This window comes from Octopus bimaculoides, chromosome 10 (genome assembly GCF_046866305.1).
Source record: "Octopus bimaculoides isolate indiv1 chromosome 10, ASM4686630v1, whole genome shotgun sequence".
Classification (NCBI taxonomy): domain Eukaryota; kingdom Metazoa; phylum Mollusca; class Cephalopoda; order Octopoda; family Octopodidae; genus Octopus; species Octopus bimaculoides.
In genome coordinates, this window is record NC_142937.1 from 15,029,239 (window position 1) to 15,050,517 (window position 21,279).

At 33.0% G+C, this 21,279-nt stretch overlaps 1 protein-coding gene across 1 annotated transcript in view; it reads left to right on the forward strand.

Annotated features, from left to right (window-relative positions):
- LOC149133444 (SCO-spondin-like) overlaps positions 1-21,279 on the forward strand; it is a 41,461-nt gene that overhangs the window by 13,565 nt on the left and 6,617 nt on the right. Inside the window, exons 11-24 of the mRNA XM_089359094.1 lie at positions 457-604; positions 1,252-1,495; positions 2,549-2,690; positions 2,782-3,090; positions 5,528-5,695; positions 6,942-7,173; positions 8,963-9,212; positions 10,690-10,882; positions 12,272-12,363; positions 14,723-14,772; positions 15,800-16,141; positions 17,267-17,475; positions 19,222-19,361; positions 20,517-20,626. Of these exons, the coding sequence (XP_089215220.1) occupies positions 457-604; positions 1,252-1,495; positions 2,549-2,690; positions 2,782-3,090; positions 5,528-5,695; positions 6,942-7,173; positions 8,963-9,212; positions 10,690-10,882; positions 12,272-12,363; positions 14,723-14,772; positions 15,800-16,141; positions 17,267-17,475; positions 19,222-19,361; positions 20,517-20,626 (2,629 nt within the window). The remainder of the gene's footprint in view (positions 1-456; positions 605-1,251; positions 1,496-2,548; positions 2,691-2,781; positions 3,091-5,527; positions 5,696-6,941; positions 7,174-8,962; positions 9,213-10,689; positions 10,883-12,271; positions 12,364-14,722; positions 14,773-15,799; positions 16,142-17,266; positions 17,476-19,221; positions 19,362-20,516; positions 20,627-21,279) is intronic.

Sequence of the window (21,279 nt, forward strand, 5' to 3'; positions counted from 1 at the left end):
GCGGTTCGGCAAAAGAGACCGATAGAATAAGTACTAGGCTTCCTAAGAATAAGTCCTGGGGTCGATTTGCTCGACTAAAGGCGGTGCTCCAGCATGGCCACAGTCAAAAGACTGAAACAAGTAAAAGAGTAAAAGAGTATATTTGAGTATGTATATGTATATATATATATATATATTTATTTAGTTTCTTAGCAGTTTTATATATTGTTTTAAATCTGTTATCAATTCTGTAAGCCAGTTGAAAACTCTTTAAACATGCCGAAGAAAGAATTACATGGTTGCAAAATCTTTTATCCTTTCATTAACAAAGCAGGAGTGGGTGGGTGAAATTTCACTAATATTTTTTACAAGATTCCTGGTACCCATCAGCTTCAGAACCACTGATATTTATAATATATAATGATATAAATATTTCTTTATATAAAAATATATTTGCTACATTTTATATTTAATTAGGTCAACCCAGACAAATGGATACGATTTTGTGAGACTCAAGTTTGCTTGAACAAAGAAACTGACTCTATCTATTGTGAAATTTTCAATTATTATGCTATGGAATGTGCATCTGCTGGAATTAATATTGACTGGAGGAAAGACTCATGTAGTAAGTAAATGATTTTGTAAAGTTATGATATTCTATTGACCCTGGAAAGATGAAAGGTGAAGCTGACATTGGTAGGATTTGAACTCAGAATGTAAAGAACTGGATCATACTGCAAAGCATTTTGTTCAAATCTTTATTGATTCTACTGATGGGTATGTCTTCTATACATCGGGCACATGTCTTCTACTATAACACTGGTCTGACCAAATCCTTATGAGTGAGTTTGGCCAACAGAAACTTCATTTCCTAAGCTACCAACTTTCTATGAAGAAAGGAAAAACAACATTCCAAGAATTTCCTCCAGATTGTAACTAATTTGATTTTTAATTTCAATGAAATATCTCTCTTCATAAAATATCTAAGTTACAGGTTAAATCATGCTGAAAGTTTCTAAAAAAAATGAAATAGTGCTATAATGATTACTACTGACTAGAAATTGTAAGAACTTCATAGATATAAAAAAAAAGCTAAACATGCAAACTCTATGCATCTTCTTAATTTTAAATTCAAATTTCTAATCTTGTTTCATGTTGCAGGGAATAATAATCTTCTTGCATTAACAGCCATAACCAGAGGGCACCAAATGTATTTTAACTTCAGCCTTCCTTTTTTCTTTTCATCTTTGTTTTATTCATTTCTGCTTTCAGGAAAAACCTGTCCTAAAGGATTTGTCTTCAGTGAACAAGTTCCTCTTTGTCCATTGACCTGTGACAGCAGCAACAGTGAATTTGAAAGCAAGACTTGTGACTTCGGATCCAGACCATCATGCCATTGTCCAAAAGGACAAGTCCTAGAAAACAACACATGTATCAATGCTACAGAATGTCCATGTTGGTACCAGGAAAAGAAATATAAACACAGTGCCAAAGTTAAAATGGAATGTAATACCTGGTAAAGTTATCATTTAACATTTCCTTCTATGATTTAAACTTTTAAGCCCACTTTGCAACCACACAGTTTCAGGTTCAGTCCCACTGCATGGCACCTTGGGTAAGTGTCTTCTACTTTGGCTCCAGACTGACCAATCCCTTGTGAGTGTATTTGGTAAATGGAAAGTTTAAGTGTATATATATGAGTGTGTGTGTGTGTGTGTGTGTGTGTGTGTGTGTGTGTGTGTGTGTGTGTGTGTGTGTGTGTGTGTGTGTGTTGCTGAATTATATGTTATGTGAATAGGCATATTAAGCATGTGTTTCTGTGTGTGTGTGAAATTTTAGTTGTAATTTCTATGGTTGAATGCGATCATTGCCTAAATTTGAATTAAAGTTGATTGTTGAAAAACATAATTCTCAAGTTTTCTAGTGACCTCTCACCTTGAAGCACTTTCACATAAATTCTTTCAGAATTCCTTGTCCACAGGTGAACAGACTTCTCACCATTTATAAATTCTCTTGTATTCTTTAGTCCTCTTATCCGTAAATCCATCTATCCACCTTCTCTTCCCATTATTCACAAGAGGGTCATGGGGGTAGAATCCTCAGACATCTCCTCCAGAGTGTCCTATCAGAAGCAGCTGTCAGATTTTCTGGCTGGATTCCCAAGTGCAACCAACTGGAAATATAGATATTATGCAACTATTTCATTCTTGTCTATCCCTAGGTTTCCTACGAGTTGGCTTGGCTTGAAAAATCCATCTTGTGGTTCTTCCCTACAACATTATAATCACATGTCCCTAGCACCAGAGCTGTGGCATCTCAATGCGTTGTAGTGACTCAACATGGAGAGACAGCCTGGCCTCTGAACTTTGAAACATCAAGGTTTTCATCTCCTCATGAAAGCTTAATTAAATTTACAAACTTCACTAAATAAATTTTACCTGTTCAAACCACCATTAATTTTCTCAGACTCTGGTATTTATTTCTACTAAATAAATTTACTAGTTTTGTTTTTCACCTGGACTGTTATAAATTAACATTAATTTTGATATTAATTCTCATTTAATTATAGTGAGTGCAAACATGGACTCTGGGAATGTGGCAAAAAAGCTTGTCCAGCAATTTGCCGGATACTTGGAAGGTCAAATATTAAAACTTTTGATGGAAGCTTTTATGATTTTGAACCATCTGCTTGTGAATATACATTATTAGAAGTAAGTTATCTTTTATATCTATATTATTTGAAACTCCACTTCTTATTAAACAAATTATTAATTAATGGACATATATATATTTTTTTTATAGTCACGGGCTGACAATGATTTAAACTTGAAGATCACTCTGATGTATTCAAAATGTAAAGAAATCTGGATAGATGATCTGAACTGTATTAAAAGCTTCACAATTAACCACAACAACCACTCTTTGCACATATGTAACAACGACACCACTGTCAATGGAATTCGCTTTTCCGGTCAGTCCTATTATAACGAAGAGATAAGTGTTGTTCCTGTTTCGTCTCACTTTATACTTATTGCTGCCCAGGGATTTCGCATATTATACAGTCAAGACCAACAAATGTATATCCAGCTCGATGATACTTTTAAAGACAAGGTATTTATATAATCTAATATAATAATAAGCATAGTGTTTTTATAAATTTGTATATATATATATATATATATATATATATATATATATATATATATATATATATATATAGATATATATATATTTGTCCAAGATCACAGAGTAGGAGAAAGAGTAGTATAAGCGAAAGGAGAAGAAAGAAAATAAATAATTCAGTGAAGGAGAAATAGTGAGAGTAATAGCCCTGACCGAGAGAGAGTGAGAGAAAGTAATAGCAATGAGGGAAAGGAAGTGGCAAAGAGCACGTCATGTATTTTCTGTTTTTCGCCATCACAACATATGAATGAGAAAAGAAGGGGTGATAGATGAATAACGAAAGAAGAGGTGAAAAAAATCAGCATTGCTTATGTTTACTTGTGTTATCAACATCCAAAAGAAAAGGTTGAGCACCACTACCCATATTTTCTCTTTTAAGTGGCTTTGTATTTCAGAAGCTTGCTTTCCAGCCATATGGTCTTAGGTTCAATCCTAGAGTGTAGCACCTTGGTCTTCTACTATAGCCCCAGGCTGACCAAATCTTAATGAGTGGATTTCATAGATGGAGACTGTTGTATGTATATATATATATATATATATATATATATATATATATATATATATATAATCCTTATGCCCAAAATTAATCTAATCCTTATTCAATTAATATTCTTTAATTAGCCCCTGTTAATCTTAAAACAAACTCATGACTAATGAAACTTTTAATCAATCATCATGTTCCTGTATTGGATGGCCTTGTTAATTCCTAATATCATTTTTCTTTTTCTGTCCCTCAAACCTTAGTAAACCCATTATCATAAACTATATAAATCCTATACTAATTTTTTCTTCACATTATAAAAATATAGCTTACATTTATGTGTCTTCAAAATAGTATTATTATATATATCAGCTAAAATTTTAAAATCATTTAAAAAATAATTCAAAATAGTTTTTCATGAACCCAATATACTTAATATCCTTAGACCTTACACCTTATAGCCTCTGAATTCAATACTGACATTACTTCATGATTTTTGTATAAACTAACTACATTTCAATGTTAAATCTCTTAACGAGGACATTTCATTTTATTGTTATTAACATACCTCTTATTGTTAAAATATTGTTAAAATATTGTTTAAACTAATATTGATGTCTGTAAAACAATACTGATGCTCTATTCAAACTAAAGAAAAAGCCCTGTTTGACCTATATACCTAGGGTTTAATTCCTCAATATTTTGATAGTAGTAAAAAAAAACCAACCTATAAGAGTGTTGCCACTCTGACCAGAGAAACCTTTATAACCATATCCTTTATAGCCATGTCCATGCATAATGCTTACACCTTCCCTTTCCTTAGAAGTGATTGTCCCTTATACTATTACTACTAGATAAGAGACAATAAAATCAGAGACAGTTAGAATTTTTGCCTAGAACCAATTACTAGCCTGATAGACTTGGCTATGTCAAGATGGATTTTTATGTATTCTTCCTCCCACTTGGATTTGAAATGTTGCCACAATTATAATATGTCTATTCTACTGTAATTTTCTGCATTTTCGTGCAGCTGAAGATTGCTCTACATATTGCATTTAATGTAATGCTCGCATTACTTAAATAAATGGAGTAGCATGAAACGTGCGTACTGCAACCATCTTTAAAATTTGTGTTGCTTATTTTGATTTTATATATATATATATATATATATATATATATATATATATATATATATATATATATATATATATATATATATATATATATATATATATATACATATATATATATACATATATATATATATATATATATATATATATATATATATATATATATATATATATATATATATATACACACATATATATATATATATATATATACATATATATATATATCCTCATCATCATTTAACAAATACAGACACACACGTATAGATTGATTGATAGATAGATGTGTGTCAGTGTGTCTATGTGTATGTGTGTGTTTTTATGTCTGTATTTGTCCATTGCCACCACTTGACAACCGGTGTTGGTGTGTTCACATCCCTATAACTTAGAGGTTTGGGAAAAGAAACCGATAGAAAAAGTACCAGGCATAAAAAGAATAGAAAGGTATTGGGGTTGATTCATTCAGCTAAAATTCTTCAAGGCAGTGCCCCAGCATGGTCGCAGTCTAATGACTGAAACAAGCAAAAGGTAAAAAATAAAAAATACTAATGCTTGTTTATAAGGTGTTTGTAAGCATTAAAATATTTATATAAAATAATTCCATATCTAGTGAAGATTTGGTTTGTTTTCTTTCCATAATTATTTTTATTTATTTGGTGGATTTAAAAAAAAATTTTGTCAGGAAACTAATTTTGTCTTATATTCTGTCTCAATATCAAACAGGTTTATTTCTATTTCTTATAATGTTTAGATCCAGGGATTGTGTGGAAACTTCAATCATGATATCAATGATGAATTTTATGAATCTTCTAGTCTGCTTATGGATAAGTATAACTTTGTCTCAGCATATAAAGAGGAACTCTGCCCTGAACCACAAAGAAAAGACATTGAAACGCATCCATGTTCTGTATTTTCATTTGTAAGTTTCATAAAATCCCTTGTAACTCTATGAAACAAGAAAGAAAAAAATAATTTTCATATTTTGTTTCATCTGTTGGACACAGAAGTTGTTCTATTATAAGAATTTTTTCTATACTAGAGGGACTTTGGTCCTGCTAGTATAAAAGATGATGGCTACTTTAATGTGCTGGTTCTAGAATCTTTATTGGAAATAAAATATACTTACCTGAAGTTAAACAGCAACAACATTTCTCTTTATATATTCTCTAAACAATAAAAAAAATTTTTTATCCTAAAACCACCCTGGTAACGCTTGTCTGTGAAGAGCCCTGCCTCATCAACCTTCTCCCCCACCCACATTTCCTCTCTCAACACCCAAAAAGCACTGGTGATAGTGCCATGCAAAAAACACTAGTGATGGTTTCATTTAAAAAACACTAGTAATGGTGTCATGTAAAAAGCACCCAGTACACTCTGTAAAGTGGTTGGCATTAGGAAGGGCATCCAGCTTTTGAAACCAAGCCAAAAGATGATAGTATTAACAGGAAAATATGAGTTTCTTATCTTAAATAATATCAAATAGTAATGGTTTTTCCCATTAAATAATACTATTACGAAATATTAATTTTTTACATTAGATAACAATGGTTTCATACATTGGCAGAGTGGTATAATTTATTCCATATTCATCAGTGTTACTCTTGGGAAAAATAGGAATGAATTAATGTCTAATTTCCCCTTTCTCTAAACTGCATCAAAGTAGCAAAGAGAGTAAGAGAAGGAAATGTACTGAGCTACTGGAGCTGTATGCCAAATCAATGGGTAGCATACCGTTGAGGGTGCAGAGGATTTTCAGGCCAGTCCTCTGCAGAGTATACAACATGCTTGGCATTACAGGAACTTGTGGGTGGAAGAAGGACATCATGTTGGCTGTGGGATCATGAGAGGTTTCCTCAAGGTGGCTGTGGATCAAGAGGTTCAAACCCTGGAAGGGGCAGTGCTACCAGAGGTACAGTGCTAACTGGACACAAGCTAGGGTTTGATCAACCCTGGCTGAATCACCTGGGTGTGGGTATCTGATAATGAAAAATTCAAAACACCTAACGACCCCAGGAAACAATGCTGATGATAGGTCCAGGTGCATCATAGGATGATGCTTAAAAAAAGGCTTCAAATCTATAAAGTTCCAATTATTCTAAATAATTATTATTTCTAACTATTTTCCAATTATAAATTGAATAATAAGAGAAATTATTTTCTTTCAGAATATAAAACAAAAAGATGAAAATTGTGCCATATTTGAAAATAGTGAGTTGTTAGGTGCCTGCTATGATGTGGTTCCTTATGAACATTTCTTCCATCTTTGTCAAAAAGAGATGTGTACCAGTACTCACAACAACAATGCTGCAATGTGTATCGTACTTGAAACCTACCTGAGAGAGTGTGCACTCCATGGGACACATATTAAATTATCAAAGGCCATTGCTGAAAAATGTTGTAAGTACACTGTCTTTAATATGGCATAATTATTTTAATGTTAAGGATTTTGTTTTGCTTTATGCATAATTTTGATTTTAGTTATCTGCCTGTTTTAAAAGATCAAGTTTAAGAAACTATTTATACACATATACATATATGTATAAACATTCATACATGCAGGCATACATACATACATACATACATAGGTTCATACCCGTGATTGTTGGGGCATTGGGATATGTAACGAACTGCCTCAACAAAAACCTGGAAAAATTAGGGTTCTCAAAACCTGAAAGTAAAAGGCTGATTAGAAGACTACAGATTCGAGCCATCAATGGAACTGTAAAGATATGTAAAACTTTCCAAAAATTTAGCACGTAAATACATATGCATGCATCTAGACATGAAAATATATACATAAAAACGCATCCATAAAGCAAACATACAAATCTGCGCATACACTAACACCAAATACTGCACACACACACATATGCACAAATACCTAGATGATGTTGATAAAAGTTCCAATGAAGGAGCCTTGAATCTATGTTAGAGTCCGACTCTTTCTCTATGGACAAGAAATACAGAAATGAAACTGATTGATAACATACATACATACATATATACATACATACATACATACATACATACATACATACATACATATTGTACATGCATGCATACATACATACATACATACATACATACATACATACATATATGCATACACTCAGCTTGCAAGTTTAGGTGTATACCTGTAATTATTGGGTCATTGGGATATGTAACACACTGCTTAAGTACCAATCTTGAGAAATTAGGCTTCTCAGAACCAGAAAGGTGAAAGATGATTTGAAGATTACAGATCCAAGCCATCACTGGAACTGGAAAAATTTATAAAATTTGGCAGAAGTTTATCATTTAAGTAAATATGAGCATGTCTAGACATGCAACTATATGCAGGAAAATCACACATAAAACAAAACATACAAATCTGCACATGCACTGACTCCGAATACTGCACATATACACACATACATGCAAAAATACCCTGTTGATGAAATTCTAATGAAGAAGCCTTGGATCTAGGTTAGAAACCAGCTCTTTCTCTTTTGGCAAGAACATTCAGAAATAAAACTAAATAATGACATAAATACACATACATTCCTTCAATTCAAAATAAAATGAACCTAGGGAAATAAGTTAAATGGGTGGATAGCATGTATATAAATATATATATATATATATATATATATATATATATATACACACACATGCACATGCACACATGCACACACACACACATGCACATGTACACACGCACACACACACACACATACATACACACACAAGTGGATAAACGAAAGTGGTACTTAACATATTTGGTAGGAGTTACATATATTATTTAATAACAGTTTGACTCACTTCCATGCAGAGTTTTTTGGGGCTTATTGGACAAACCCATCTCCAGATATCTCTGATGGGATGAATTCATGCTATGAGCCCACAAAAAAATCATATGGACTGGTGTCAAACTATTATTAAATTCATGAGGTATAGGTTCAACACTTGCCCAATGTTATGTGCAGTGCAATCAGACCTAGAACTATGTAGTTGTGAAGTGAACTTCTTCTCCTGAATATGTGATTATTTATAGCAATAAGTTTTAGGAATTTAAACAGAAAAAAGGATCATAAACATTTATGCACCCTACTTCTTAGTACAGAGATTTTAGTTTGTCTTTGATGTTAGGATTCTTTATTTCTCCTTTTATTTTAGAATTATTCTAAAATCTTCTCATTTATTCCAGCTTTTCAATGTCCACATGAGAAAAATAAACAATATACTCTATGTTCATCTTGCAAAGCAACATGCCATACATTTGAGTCCAAGTCAGATTTATGTGAAGAAGATTGCATCCCAGGTTGTGTATGTACATCAGGCACTTATCTAAACAGTGATGGTAAATGTGTACCACTGGAAAGTTGTGACTGTGTTGATGTAACTACTAGTAAAAAGTACCCTGCTGGCTCTGAGTTCTTTAATTCATGTGGAAAATGGTAAGTGATAATATTTATTGGTTTTAGGAAAATATTTCTTATGTTGATTAAAACATAGGTATTATAAACTTTTCAATCTCCACAATGTCAAGGTCAGTTACTCTTGTTTAAATGACATTACTACTAGCATTGCATGCTACATGATGCAAATGCACTCCTACACATCCTCCAATACATACCCCAACTTGTGACTGCCGAAACTCTACCAACTGCCCACTAACAGGATCCTGCTTATTGAGGGCTGTGGTCTATAAAGTCACCCTATCACCATCCAATGGCATTACAAGACACTGGACACTGCATGGGCATAAGAGCCAATGCCTTCAAAAGAAGGTATACGCAGCATATGTGCTCCTTCGGGTGCAGGGATAGGGAAAACTCCACCACCTTGTCCTGTTCTATTGGATCAATTCCCTCAACATCAAATGAAATATCATTGACAGAGCCCTTCCATACTCATCTGGAACTTGCAATTTCTGACTTTGCCTCTATGAGAGGCTGCAGTGTCCATCAACCTGCAGTGTCCATCAACAGGAAGAGTGGACCATCTTATTGTTACTACCAGAGGTTCACTATGTTTATGTATTTCACGCCACTAGCAGCTGACAATCCAGATACACCACTCAAGGCCTGGTTCCTCCATACTCAAGGACATTGTACTTAACCCTTGCCAGCATATAGACTATGGCCCCATTCATACTGACAATCCAACCTAGCACCACCAGATCTGGTTACTCTTATGGAAAAGCTGTTGCTGCTTTAGTATTACTTCTCCATTAACCTGCGACAATACCCCATTTTGCCATGTGTAGCAGCAAATGCAACAAACTGATGTTACTGAATATATCATACCAGAGCACCCAGACATAGCAGTGACAACTACCTACCTACATCTTGTCTGTCCATATAGGCTTTATAACAAAGAAAATAAATGATGTTGCTTTTATACCAATAATACCACATGACCTGAGATAACCAACAGAGGCCATCTTGAATTTGTCTCCTATCTTGGTACTCTATCTCCAGATACCTGAGGAGTTAGGTTCGTTATACAAACCTATAGAATTTTAAGCTGTGTGGAGATGAGTCAAACTGTAATTAAATAATATATGTGTGCATTTATCCACATCACTGCTTGAAAACACGTGTTGGTTTGTTCACGTTACAAGAACTTAGTGGTTAGGCAAAAGTAATCAATAGAATAAATATCAGGTATAAAAGAAGTGCTAGGGTTTATTTGTTTGACTAAACCCTTCAAGACAGTGCCTTAGCATGGCTGCAGTCCGGTGAATAAAACAAGTAAAAGAGGATAAGAATTTCTAGAAACAGTTTCTAAGCTGCAATATTTATGTATTTTAAAATTCATGATAATTTGTCTTTCACATCTGACCAATAGTATATATTTGTTTTTAGAAGTTATTTGATTATGAAGACCTATCTTAAAATTTAATATCTTCTGATTTTTTTTCTTTATAAGCAAATGTGTCAATGGTACATTCAAATGTTCCAAAGAAAAATGCAAAGAAGAAGTTATTTGCCCAAAGAATCAAATATATTATGAAAATGTAACCTGCGTAAAAACTTGTCAAAAATTAACACATCAAGGGAAATGTACGACTTTACCGCATCAAGGTTGTGCTTGTAAAACTGGAGATGTTGTTGGACCTGATGTGAGTATTATAAATTATAAATTTCGCTTTATAAACTTTAATCGAAGTATTATATTTATTGGAAAACTCCAATAAACTCTGTCTGACCCATGTTAACATAGAAAAGTGGATGTTAAAATGATGATAATAAAGAAATTGGTGAGGTTATGAAATTGCCATATTGCAACCATTGTTTCTCTATAATAACAACTGTACCCCTTCTAATTTCATAATTGGTTCTTTTATAATTACTTTATTGATTTCTCACATCTGTACAAGGACACAAATTTTCACAAGATGTTTATTTCATAATTAATATTGCCATGTCACCTAATATTAGAATTTGAATTTGCTTGTTTTATATTCCCAACATTTGTTAATTCCCCTTGTTTGGTAAAAACTCTCTTTACTCTTTTACTTGTTTCAGTCATTTGACTGTGGCCATGCTGGAGCACCACCTTTAGTCGAGAAAATCGACTCCAGGACTTATTCTTTGTAAGCCTAATACTTATTCTATCGGTCTCTTTTGCCGAACCGCTAAGTTACAGGGACGTAAACACACCAGCATTGGTTGTCAAGCGATGTTTGGGGGACAAACATAGACACGCAAACAGATACACACACACACACACACACACATATATACATATATACGACAGGCTTCTTTCAGTTTCCGTCTACCAAATCCACTCACAAGGCTTTGGTCAGCCCAAGGCAATAGTAGAAGACACTTGCCCAAGGTGCCATGCAGTGGGACTGAACCTGGAACCATGTGGTTGGTAAGCAAGCTACTTACCACACAGCCACTCCTACGCCTTTATTTTATCCATTTATTTTTGATTTGCCATGTCAGTATATGAAGAAGAGTGAAGGTGCATGGCTTAGTGGTTTTGGGGTTTGGGTTCATGATCACAAGGTCGTAAGTTCAATTCCTAGCCTTGAGCAAGACACTTTATTTCATGTTGCTCCAGTTCACTCAGCTAGCAAAAATGAGTAGTACCTGTATTTCAAAGGGCCAGCCTTATCTCATTCTGTGTCACACTAAATCTCTCTGAGAACTATGTTAAGGGTACACATGTCTGTGGAGGGCTCAGCCACATGCATGTTAATTTCACAAGTCAGCTGTTTCGTTGATCAGCTCAACTGAAACCCTTTTCATCGTAACCGATAGAGTGCCATATGAAGAAGAGTTTGCAAATGAGAAAATAATCTACTTCAACTGCCTTAGATGATGGATATAAACTGATTTAACTTTCTGCAGTATATTACTGGTACTTATTTTTAAATCAGTGTAGAAGAATGGAACTTTGGTACCATTATACATTTACAGCAATTATCCACAGTTTCAGTCATTCCATGCAATTAGTGATAATGACTATAATAACTATGTTGTGTTTGTTTCTATTGTAGGGTTCTTGTGTGAAACCATCATTATGTCCTTGTCGCTATGACCAATATTGGAAGCCATCAGGATCAAGTATAAAAATTGGCTGCAAAAAATTGTATGTTTTCAAAGAAATTCCCTTTTCTTTATATAAATCCTCTACATTATAAATACATGTATTTAGTGACATAAAGAATGCAGTTATATTAGAAATACTCTAATTTCAGCTGCAAATGCTCAGGATAAAGTGCATGTCAGGGACAAAATTAACTTGTGTGAGGCCCAACTTCACATACAGAATCTAGGAGGATATTTTTGGGGGGAAATGTGTATCTTTTGTATTCAATTATGGTAGTTATAGGATTTAATCCGTCTATCTATGTTTATTTGTAATTGTATTTTTATTTTTAGGAAACAAATTATAACATTTATGTAATATATAGTGGAACATTGGGTTATGAATTTATTTTGTTCCTGAAGGCCGTTCATCACCTGAAATGTCCTTAAACTAAAACCATTTCCCCCATAGAACATCCAAGGGAAGACATAATGAATTTGAACAGGGATATATGCACTGAGTGAAAACTTGACTGCAACTAATGTTCGCCTGCTGATACTCTCAGTTTGTTGTCAACCATTGCTGCTGGCTTGTATGTTCATTACTTGAGGCACTGTTTGTCACCCAATATGTTCTATGTTCAATAAAATTCAGTTCTATATTTAAGAGATGAGGAATTATGTACATTATTTACATTATTTACATTTGACGGATATTTGTCCTCATCTTGTTTGTTGTTAACACAACGTTTCAGCTGATATACCCTCCAGCCTCCATCAGGTGCCTTTGGGAAATTTTGAACCTGGGTTCTTATTCCTAAGTTTTTCATTTTTTCGATGTTATTATTATTATTATCATTATTATTATTATTATTATTATTATTATTATTATTATGCCCATGGGCATATGACGTAGTGGTTAAGAGCGTGGGCTACTAACCCAAAAATTCTGAGTTCAATTCCAGGCAGTGACCTGAATAATAATAATAATAATAATAATAATAACAATAATAATAATAATAACAATGCTCAATAAAATTGTTTGTAAACTGTTTTGTTCATGATAAGAGGAATTCACAAACCAACATACTACTGTATATATAAAACATATATGTCTATATAACACGTATCTATCTATCCATCAATCTACCTGTCCTATCTATCACTCTCTCTCTCTCTCTCTCTCTCTCTCTATATATATATATATATATATATATATATATATATATATATATATATATATATATGTATATATATATATATATATATATATATATATATATATTTATATATATATATATATATAAAACTATGTTTCCAACATTATGCATCATGTGAAGATAATGTTATAATTAGTATATTTGAATATAGTAACGAAGGATGACAAATCCAATAAGATTAGTTATCTCTTGTGAGAGTGAGGAAACAAATGAGAAAGAGTGATAGAGACATTGCCAATTTCTATGGATAAAGAAAAACATTCCATGAAGGTCCTTTAGATAGTAATTAGTTTCATCCTTAATTTTAATGAAAGCTCTCTTTTTGGATCTTTTTTAAAACGGGGGCCACATTTTTCATTAATGTCTTACGTAGTGCTTTTGGTACCGAAAGACTTTCAAACTTCGTATACTTATCTATTTTGTGTTATAGAACAGAAAAATATTTTTGTATTCGAATTTATTTCATGTAAAAAATTGTCTTATTTCGATAATTTCAACCAATCACTGACAAGTATTCAGTTGTTTATATTTACTCCTTTGACTGATTAAGCGATGTAAAGCGTATTTAATCTCCATACCTTCGTTTTATTTGCTTTAACCCTAACCCTAACCCTAACCTTAGGGTTAGGGTTAATTGTTTCAGAATCGTTTGTTTATGTAGTCGGCACTTAATGTATATCGGCTGAATGGACGTCAGTGATTGGTTGAAATTACAGAAATACGACAACTTTAACATGGAATAATTTATGGATTTCTTTTTTTTTTAAGAAGACTAAGAGAAAAAGATGTTTTATATGACACATTCTACCAGTGATCCAAGTTTCAAAGTGTTTCGTTAATGAAAAATGTGGCCCCCGTTTTAAAAAAGATCCCTCTTTTTTTCTAATTGATAAGTTACAGGCTAAGTCATGCTTAAAATTTCTAAAACGAATTAAATAATACTATATATAATTACCACTAACTAGAAATTGTAAAAACTTCGTAATTGATAGAAAAAAGTTAAATCTGGGAATTCTATGCAAATTCTTCCTTGTATTCCTTAATTTTAAATCCCAGTTTCTAATCCCACCTTATGTTATGAGGGAATGGTTATTTCCCTTATATTAGTGGCTACGACCAAAGGGCACCACAAGTATTTAGGTTGATATTTTTAGGATTTGCATCAAAGATATATTATTTACATTTATGTTATTTTTACAGATACTGTAGTGGTGGAATATGGCAAAGTAAGAAAATTAAAGACTGTCCAGGTATATCCTCATTACTGCCTTTACATCATTGCATCAGTTTTCTCATTATCAAAATCATCACTTATTTGTCTGTTCATTTAGATTGAATCAGAGCTCACTTCTATCTTTTTGGCAGTATACTAGTTTTCTTATAAACAAGTTCAATCCAAAAGTACAATGCACCTAAGTTAAAGACACATCAAAGATTTAAGTGTGTTTTCAGTAACCTAGAAATTGATGTAAATCTCCACCTTTATTAACTTTTTCCCTAGTATAGCTGCAGTTTAATGACTGAAACAAGTAAACCAAAAAAAAAAAAAAAAACAGGTATTAAATTTTGATTTGTGAGTTCAAAGCTTAATTGTGGTTGAAGGAAGGTTTATTTTTGAAATATGTTCAGAGAAAGAAAACGTGTGCCTATTATTTTACAAAACTCTCAGACTAATGATGTAGAAATAGCTAGAATATATGTAGACTTATATTATCAGGAAAAAAATATGTGGAAATCAATACTTTTTGTTTACAGTTCAGAGAGTGGAGGCGCAATGGCCCAGTGGTTAGGGCAGCAGACTCGCGGTCGTAGGATCGTGGTTTCGATCCCTAGACCGGGCGTTGTGAGTGCTTATTGAGTGAAAACACCTAAAGCTCCACGAGGCTCCAGCAGGGGACGGTGGTGAACCCTGCTGTACTCTTTCACCACAACTTTCTCTCACTCTTACTTCCTGTTTCTGTTGTGCCTGTAATTCAAAGGGTCAGCCTTGTCACACTGTCACGCTGAATATCCCCAAGAACTACATTAAGGGTACATGTGCCTGTGGAGTGCTCAGCCACTTGCACATTAATTTCATGAGCAGGCTGTTCTGTTGATCAGATCAACTGGGACCCTCGACGTCGTAAGCGACAGAGTGCCAACAAACAGTTCAAATAAAAATATTGCACTTTGTATTTTCCTACATTTTAAACTCTAAAACTTCAAGTCTATGAAAATAGTTATTGATATGTTGATAAACTTTTACTATTATCATTCTCTTTTCTTTTTTTTTTCCAGCTGTTTGTTGGGCATCCGGAGATCCTCACTACAAAACATTTGATGGCAAACATTTTTCTTTCATGGGAGACTGTTCTTATACATTGGCTCAGGCAAAAGATAAAAGCTTTTCTATTACTGTCCGAAATGTAAAATGTGGTTCATTTGGAGTCACTTGTACAAAGGAGGTTTATATTGCAATCCTTGGAAATTTCATTCACTTAGTTATGGGTAAAACTCCTACAATTAATGACGTTCAGATACCAGCATCAGGTTATAAAGGAACTGGACTTGAAATCAGATATGCTGGTCTATTCTTAATTGTATTCTCAAATCATGGACTAACTGTTTTATGGGACTTTGGTATGTTTTATATTTGTTTCTTATTATATAATACGAATTTAGATATGGTTTGTAATTTTTTCATACCAAAATACAGAACGTAAACTAGATATAAAATATAGAAAATTTCATATTAAAATAGGCTCAAGCATGGCTGTATGAGTAAGAAGCTTACTTTGCAACCATGTAATTTCAGGTTCAATCTCACTGCATAGCACCTAGGGTAACTTTCTTCTAGTTCCTATCTACTTTGCTTAGATGGAATAAATACTCTCTGCCCTTCATTTGGTTCATGAACATCCAGCACTGGGATCAGGTCTGGATAAGTATTTGTTACATGGTAACGGTTGAAAATTAAAATTTTAAAAGAACTCCCAAAATTTGTAAACTCACAAGTTTTTCATTTAAACTGAATTTAAAGTAATACCATATTGATAGGGTACCAATAAATGCTTTATTATTATTGCTTTCTATAGTTTTGAGCCACAGGCTCAATAAGCCCTCCTCAGGAGCCAGTGCAAAAGTCTGCATGGAGTACAGCTTCTAGGCTAGTTATAAATATGTCCTTGTCATCTTCTTTGAGGTTACTTAGAAGAGGCTCCTGAAACTTCACCTTGTCTAATTATACTGGTAGAGAAGATCTAATTACTTTCATGGTACTAATCAATATAACATGCATTTTAAATCCAATCATTCACTTAAATAGATCAATTAAACACTATCACTCTTTTGTTTTACAATGTTTGCAATTCACTATCAAAATTATTTGTTACAAAGAATTTCCACATATGCAAATGTACACTTGCAAGCACATGCACGTGTGTATATGTGTGTCTCTGTGTGTGTGCATATATATATATATATATATATATATATATATATATATATATATATATATATATATATATATATGTATGTATATGTATATATATATATATATATATATATATATATATATATATATATATATATATATATATATATATATATATACATATATATATATATATAAGAGAGAGAGAGAATGTTATATTAAAGCTAAGTGCGTTTATAATTGCATCAGTAACAGAGAAATTGGTAAACTAGATTAAAACCCTCCACATGAGAATAATATTTATCTGTTGTTGTTTGTTTTATATTTTGTAGGAACTCGTGTTTATGTTCAAATATCTGAACAATGGAAAGGCAAAATGGAAGGTCTGTGTGGTGACTATGATTTCAATTCTGAGAATGACTTTCGTTCAAGATATAATTCACTTGAAACTATGGCCTCAAGTTTTGCTCATAGCTGGAAACTGTATAATTGTCCTCTTGTTCCTCAGAATCGGCCTCACGATAATTTAATGCCATGTCAGGTTTGTAAATATCATACAATTTCTTTGATTTTATTTCATTTTGTCCAAGTAAATTCTCAATATATTTAATGTTGTTTACGCCTACTTTAAAATTGTTAAAACAATTTCTTGCTGGGGCTGCCTACTGGACCCTAGCAGCGGGAAATTTAGATAGTGTCACGTGACAACTTGCTGGGGCAGCCTGCTGGAGCCTAGCAGCAGGTATAAAAAGGGGAATTTGACAAGGCAGTCAGTCGGACGCTGACACTCGTTGATGTTGCATCAAAGAGGCCAGGGAATAGAAGAAAGAAGACATGCACCCAACACCAGAGCTGAAGACACCTCCGAAAGGGGGGGCCCCGCCACGTCAAAACGGTAGAGGAGTAGGGGCCGAAACCGGACGTGGTTCCTTCTGATGATGTCTTGAGCTAACTGGATCCTATAAAGAAGCTGTTGTAGCAGACCACGAAACATAGTTGAAATTCCTCCATCTCTTAAAGTTTCTAAACTCTCAAGCAGCCGTTGACTTTTTCCACTCAGGGTTTTTCAGCCTAATATTCAACTCGCTGTCATTTATAGCTTTATCTATTTTGAATTCCACCATTACAAATTATTTATCTTCATATCTTTTGATGTTTCTAAATCCTTACAGCATGAATGACAAGCAATCTTTGCTGGTAAGAACAAAGCTCCTAAAATGGTTGGAGAAAATTTAAAGGTTTGCTTTGATATCATGGTAGAATGTCTGTAATGTTTACAGAAGATGTGGGTTCGAGTCCCACAAACAGCATTTGACTTTTCCCACCCAAAGATTTTTTAAACCCAATATTCTACACATTATTATTTATAGTTTTATCTACTTAGAGTTCTACTGTTAAAATGATTTATTTAATGTGTTTTGTAAGACATAATGTTTTAAAGAGCTTACAAAATAATGTGAAGTACTCTTTTTGTTGACTTAATTCTGAAAGTATAAAAGGGTCTCTCTTTTAGCTCTGATCAAGTGTAGAGGGGTAAGATATTTAACTATAAATGCATATCAGTTAATACCCACTGCAATAGTTATGCACTCAAGGTGCATGAGACCAGTACCTTACCTAAAAGATTATTTCAAGCATTGTGCTTTTGGCCAAGACATCCAATTACACATGTATCAACTAATCTAGATCTTCCTGGGTGGGAAAAGTCAAATGCTGTTTGTGTGACTTGAACCTACATCTTCTGTAAACATTACAGACATTCTACCATAATATCAAAGCAACCCTTCAAATTTTCTCCAACCATTTTAGGAGCTTTGTTCTTATCAGCAAGAATTGCTTGTCATTTATGTTGTAAGGAAGATATAAATTAGTTGAGAGAGTAACTGTCAATCTAATGGGAGATTTATGCTTCATTTAATGAACCCTAAAGATTGCAGAAACATTTTTCTAATATCACAATTCATTACTGGAAACTACTAATTTTGCTGATGACAAAAGAATGAAACACATTACTAGGTAACCATAAGAGATCATGATAGGTGCAAAGGAAAACCACAAAGGATATTTGAAGTTTTTTTTTGTACAGCAAGTAATGTCTTTATTATAACCACTTACAGATTCTTCCTCCTGGGTATCTTACTACCATTTATGTCTTGAATTTAAATATCTAAAATAAAATTTTCAGATTCTGACATTGTTAAGAAAAATGCTTGTATATTTTTTTAATTTATGACATGTTATATTATTTTACATATTGATCAACTCTGCATTGTTTTATCATCCTTAGCAAAATGTAGAACATTTAATTTGGGCTGAAGAGAAATGTAAAATCATATTGTCAGGATTAATATTTGAACGATGTAGAAATGTCCTTCCTTCAACAATTGTTAAAAAATACTATGATGACTGTCTAAATGATGCATGTGGGTGAGTTTAATTTAAATGTTACTTTAACAAATCCCTTTCAATTACATTAATTTTTTTCTAAAAGTAAAAACAAACAATTTAAAGAAGTTAATCACCTCACCACCCTCTCTTCTAAAATGAAAGTAGCCTTGTAGCCCCTTATCAGCAAGAAACCCATCCTGGTCTAAGTCCACTTCCAATACTTTTAATCTCTCATAAAGCCACCTCACTTGGAGTTTGTAGTCTTGCAAGGTGCATGGTGACTTCATTAGTGCTGCTGGCACATTAAAAGAACCTAGTACATTTCTAAAGTGGTAAGTGGTAGGAAGGGCACCCAACCATAGGAACAATATCAATATAGAGAGTAGAACACTATCCTTGGGCCTATCAGATCCTGTCAAGCCATCCAAGTCTAACTCATGCTACCATAGAACAAGGATATATATATGCTCTCCCTGTCTTGGGTTTTAAACACTAAAACTGTTGATGGGAGTAGTAGGAGCACTGATATGACATCCAGCATATCTGGTGGAGCCCATCTTTCTCAAGATCTAAAATGCAGCCAATTTCTTCAAAGAGAGAAAGATAGATGAAGAGAGGAAATTATTCTAATGCCAGACTGATACTATACATATATAAAATAGTTTCTTTAATGCTTTTTTTTAATATGTTATTATTTAAAATTTTATAAAAATGTTTCTTTGTTATTGAGAACCTCACTAGACATTAATTGGATATAGCTGAAGAATAAAGAAAATTTTCCCACTTTGAAACTTATAATTAAAAAATTCAAAATTGATTTTTAAATTATCTAAAAATTAATTCCAAATCAAATATCAAATTATTTACTTTATATAATACATTTACTACATAAAATGTTATTTTAACCATCTTAGCTAAATAATTAATTAATTTTAATGAATTAGTAGTTAATCCCTTAACATTCAGATTACTCTGGCAAATGTAATGCTTATTTATTATATTGTTTTGAATTAATTATGCATTATCTCATAACTGTGAGAAATCAATGATGTGGTTGTCTATATTTAGAATGACATTGCAGTGTAGGTGTGAGAGGCTGGATCTGATCAGTTTAAATGTAAAACTGGAAGAATATTTTGGTGTGATATGGTCTGTTGAAATATTAAAAGGTTAAAACGTGTGATTTCTTTCCAGTTGTGACAACGGCAGAGGTGGTGATTGTCTATGCACTGCTATTGCAAACTTTGCCACAGAATGTACTTTTCTTGGAGTTCCTACAAGATGGCGGACTCAATCACTTTGTCGTAAGTATTGTGTGAAAAATTATTGAAATGTAAAAACAACTTAAATTTTTAATTCCTTTTTGATGTTAAAAAATAATTTTACTGGAATATGCACACACAAACACATCTCTATCTATCTATCTATCTATCTATCTATCTATCTAACTATCTGTCTGTCTGTCTGTCTGTCTGTCTCTCTATCTATCTATCTATCTATCTATCCATACATACATACATACATACATACATAGGTATGTATGTCTATAATTATATGTGTGTGTGTATGTAGGTATGTATATGTATGTATATATATGTAAATATATTTATGTATATATATATATTCATGTACATATATGAATGTGTGTGCACATGCATGTGTGCATGTGGGGGGGGCTTGTCTTTGTCCCTACACTGCTTGACAACTGATCTTGGTTTGTTTACATTCAAGTAATTTAGCAAAAGAGACTGTGGAAAAAGAACCAGACTTAAAAACTAAGTACTGGGGTTGATTTGTTCAATGAAACTCTTGAAGGTAGTGCCCCAAAATGGCTACACTCCAATGACTGGAACGGGTAGAAAAAATAAATAAATAAACAAATAAATATTGTTATGTAAGTGTATCTTCTGTTTGTTTCATTTCATTTTTCAGTGTCTGTCTGTCTCTGTCTGTCTCT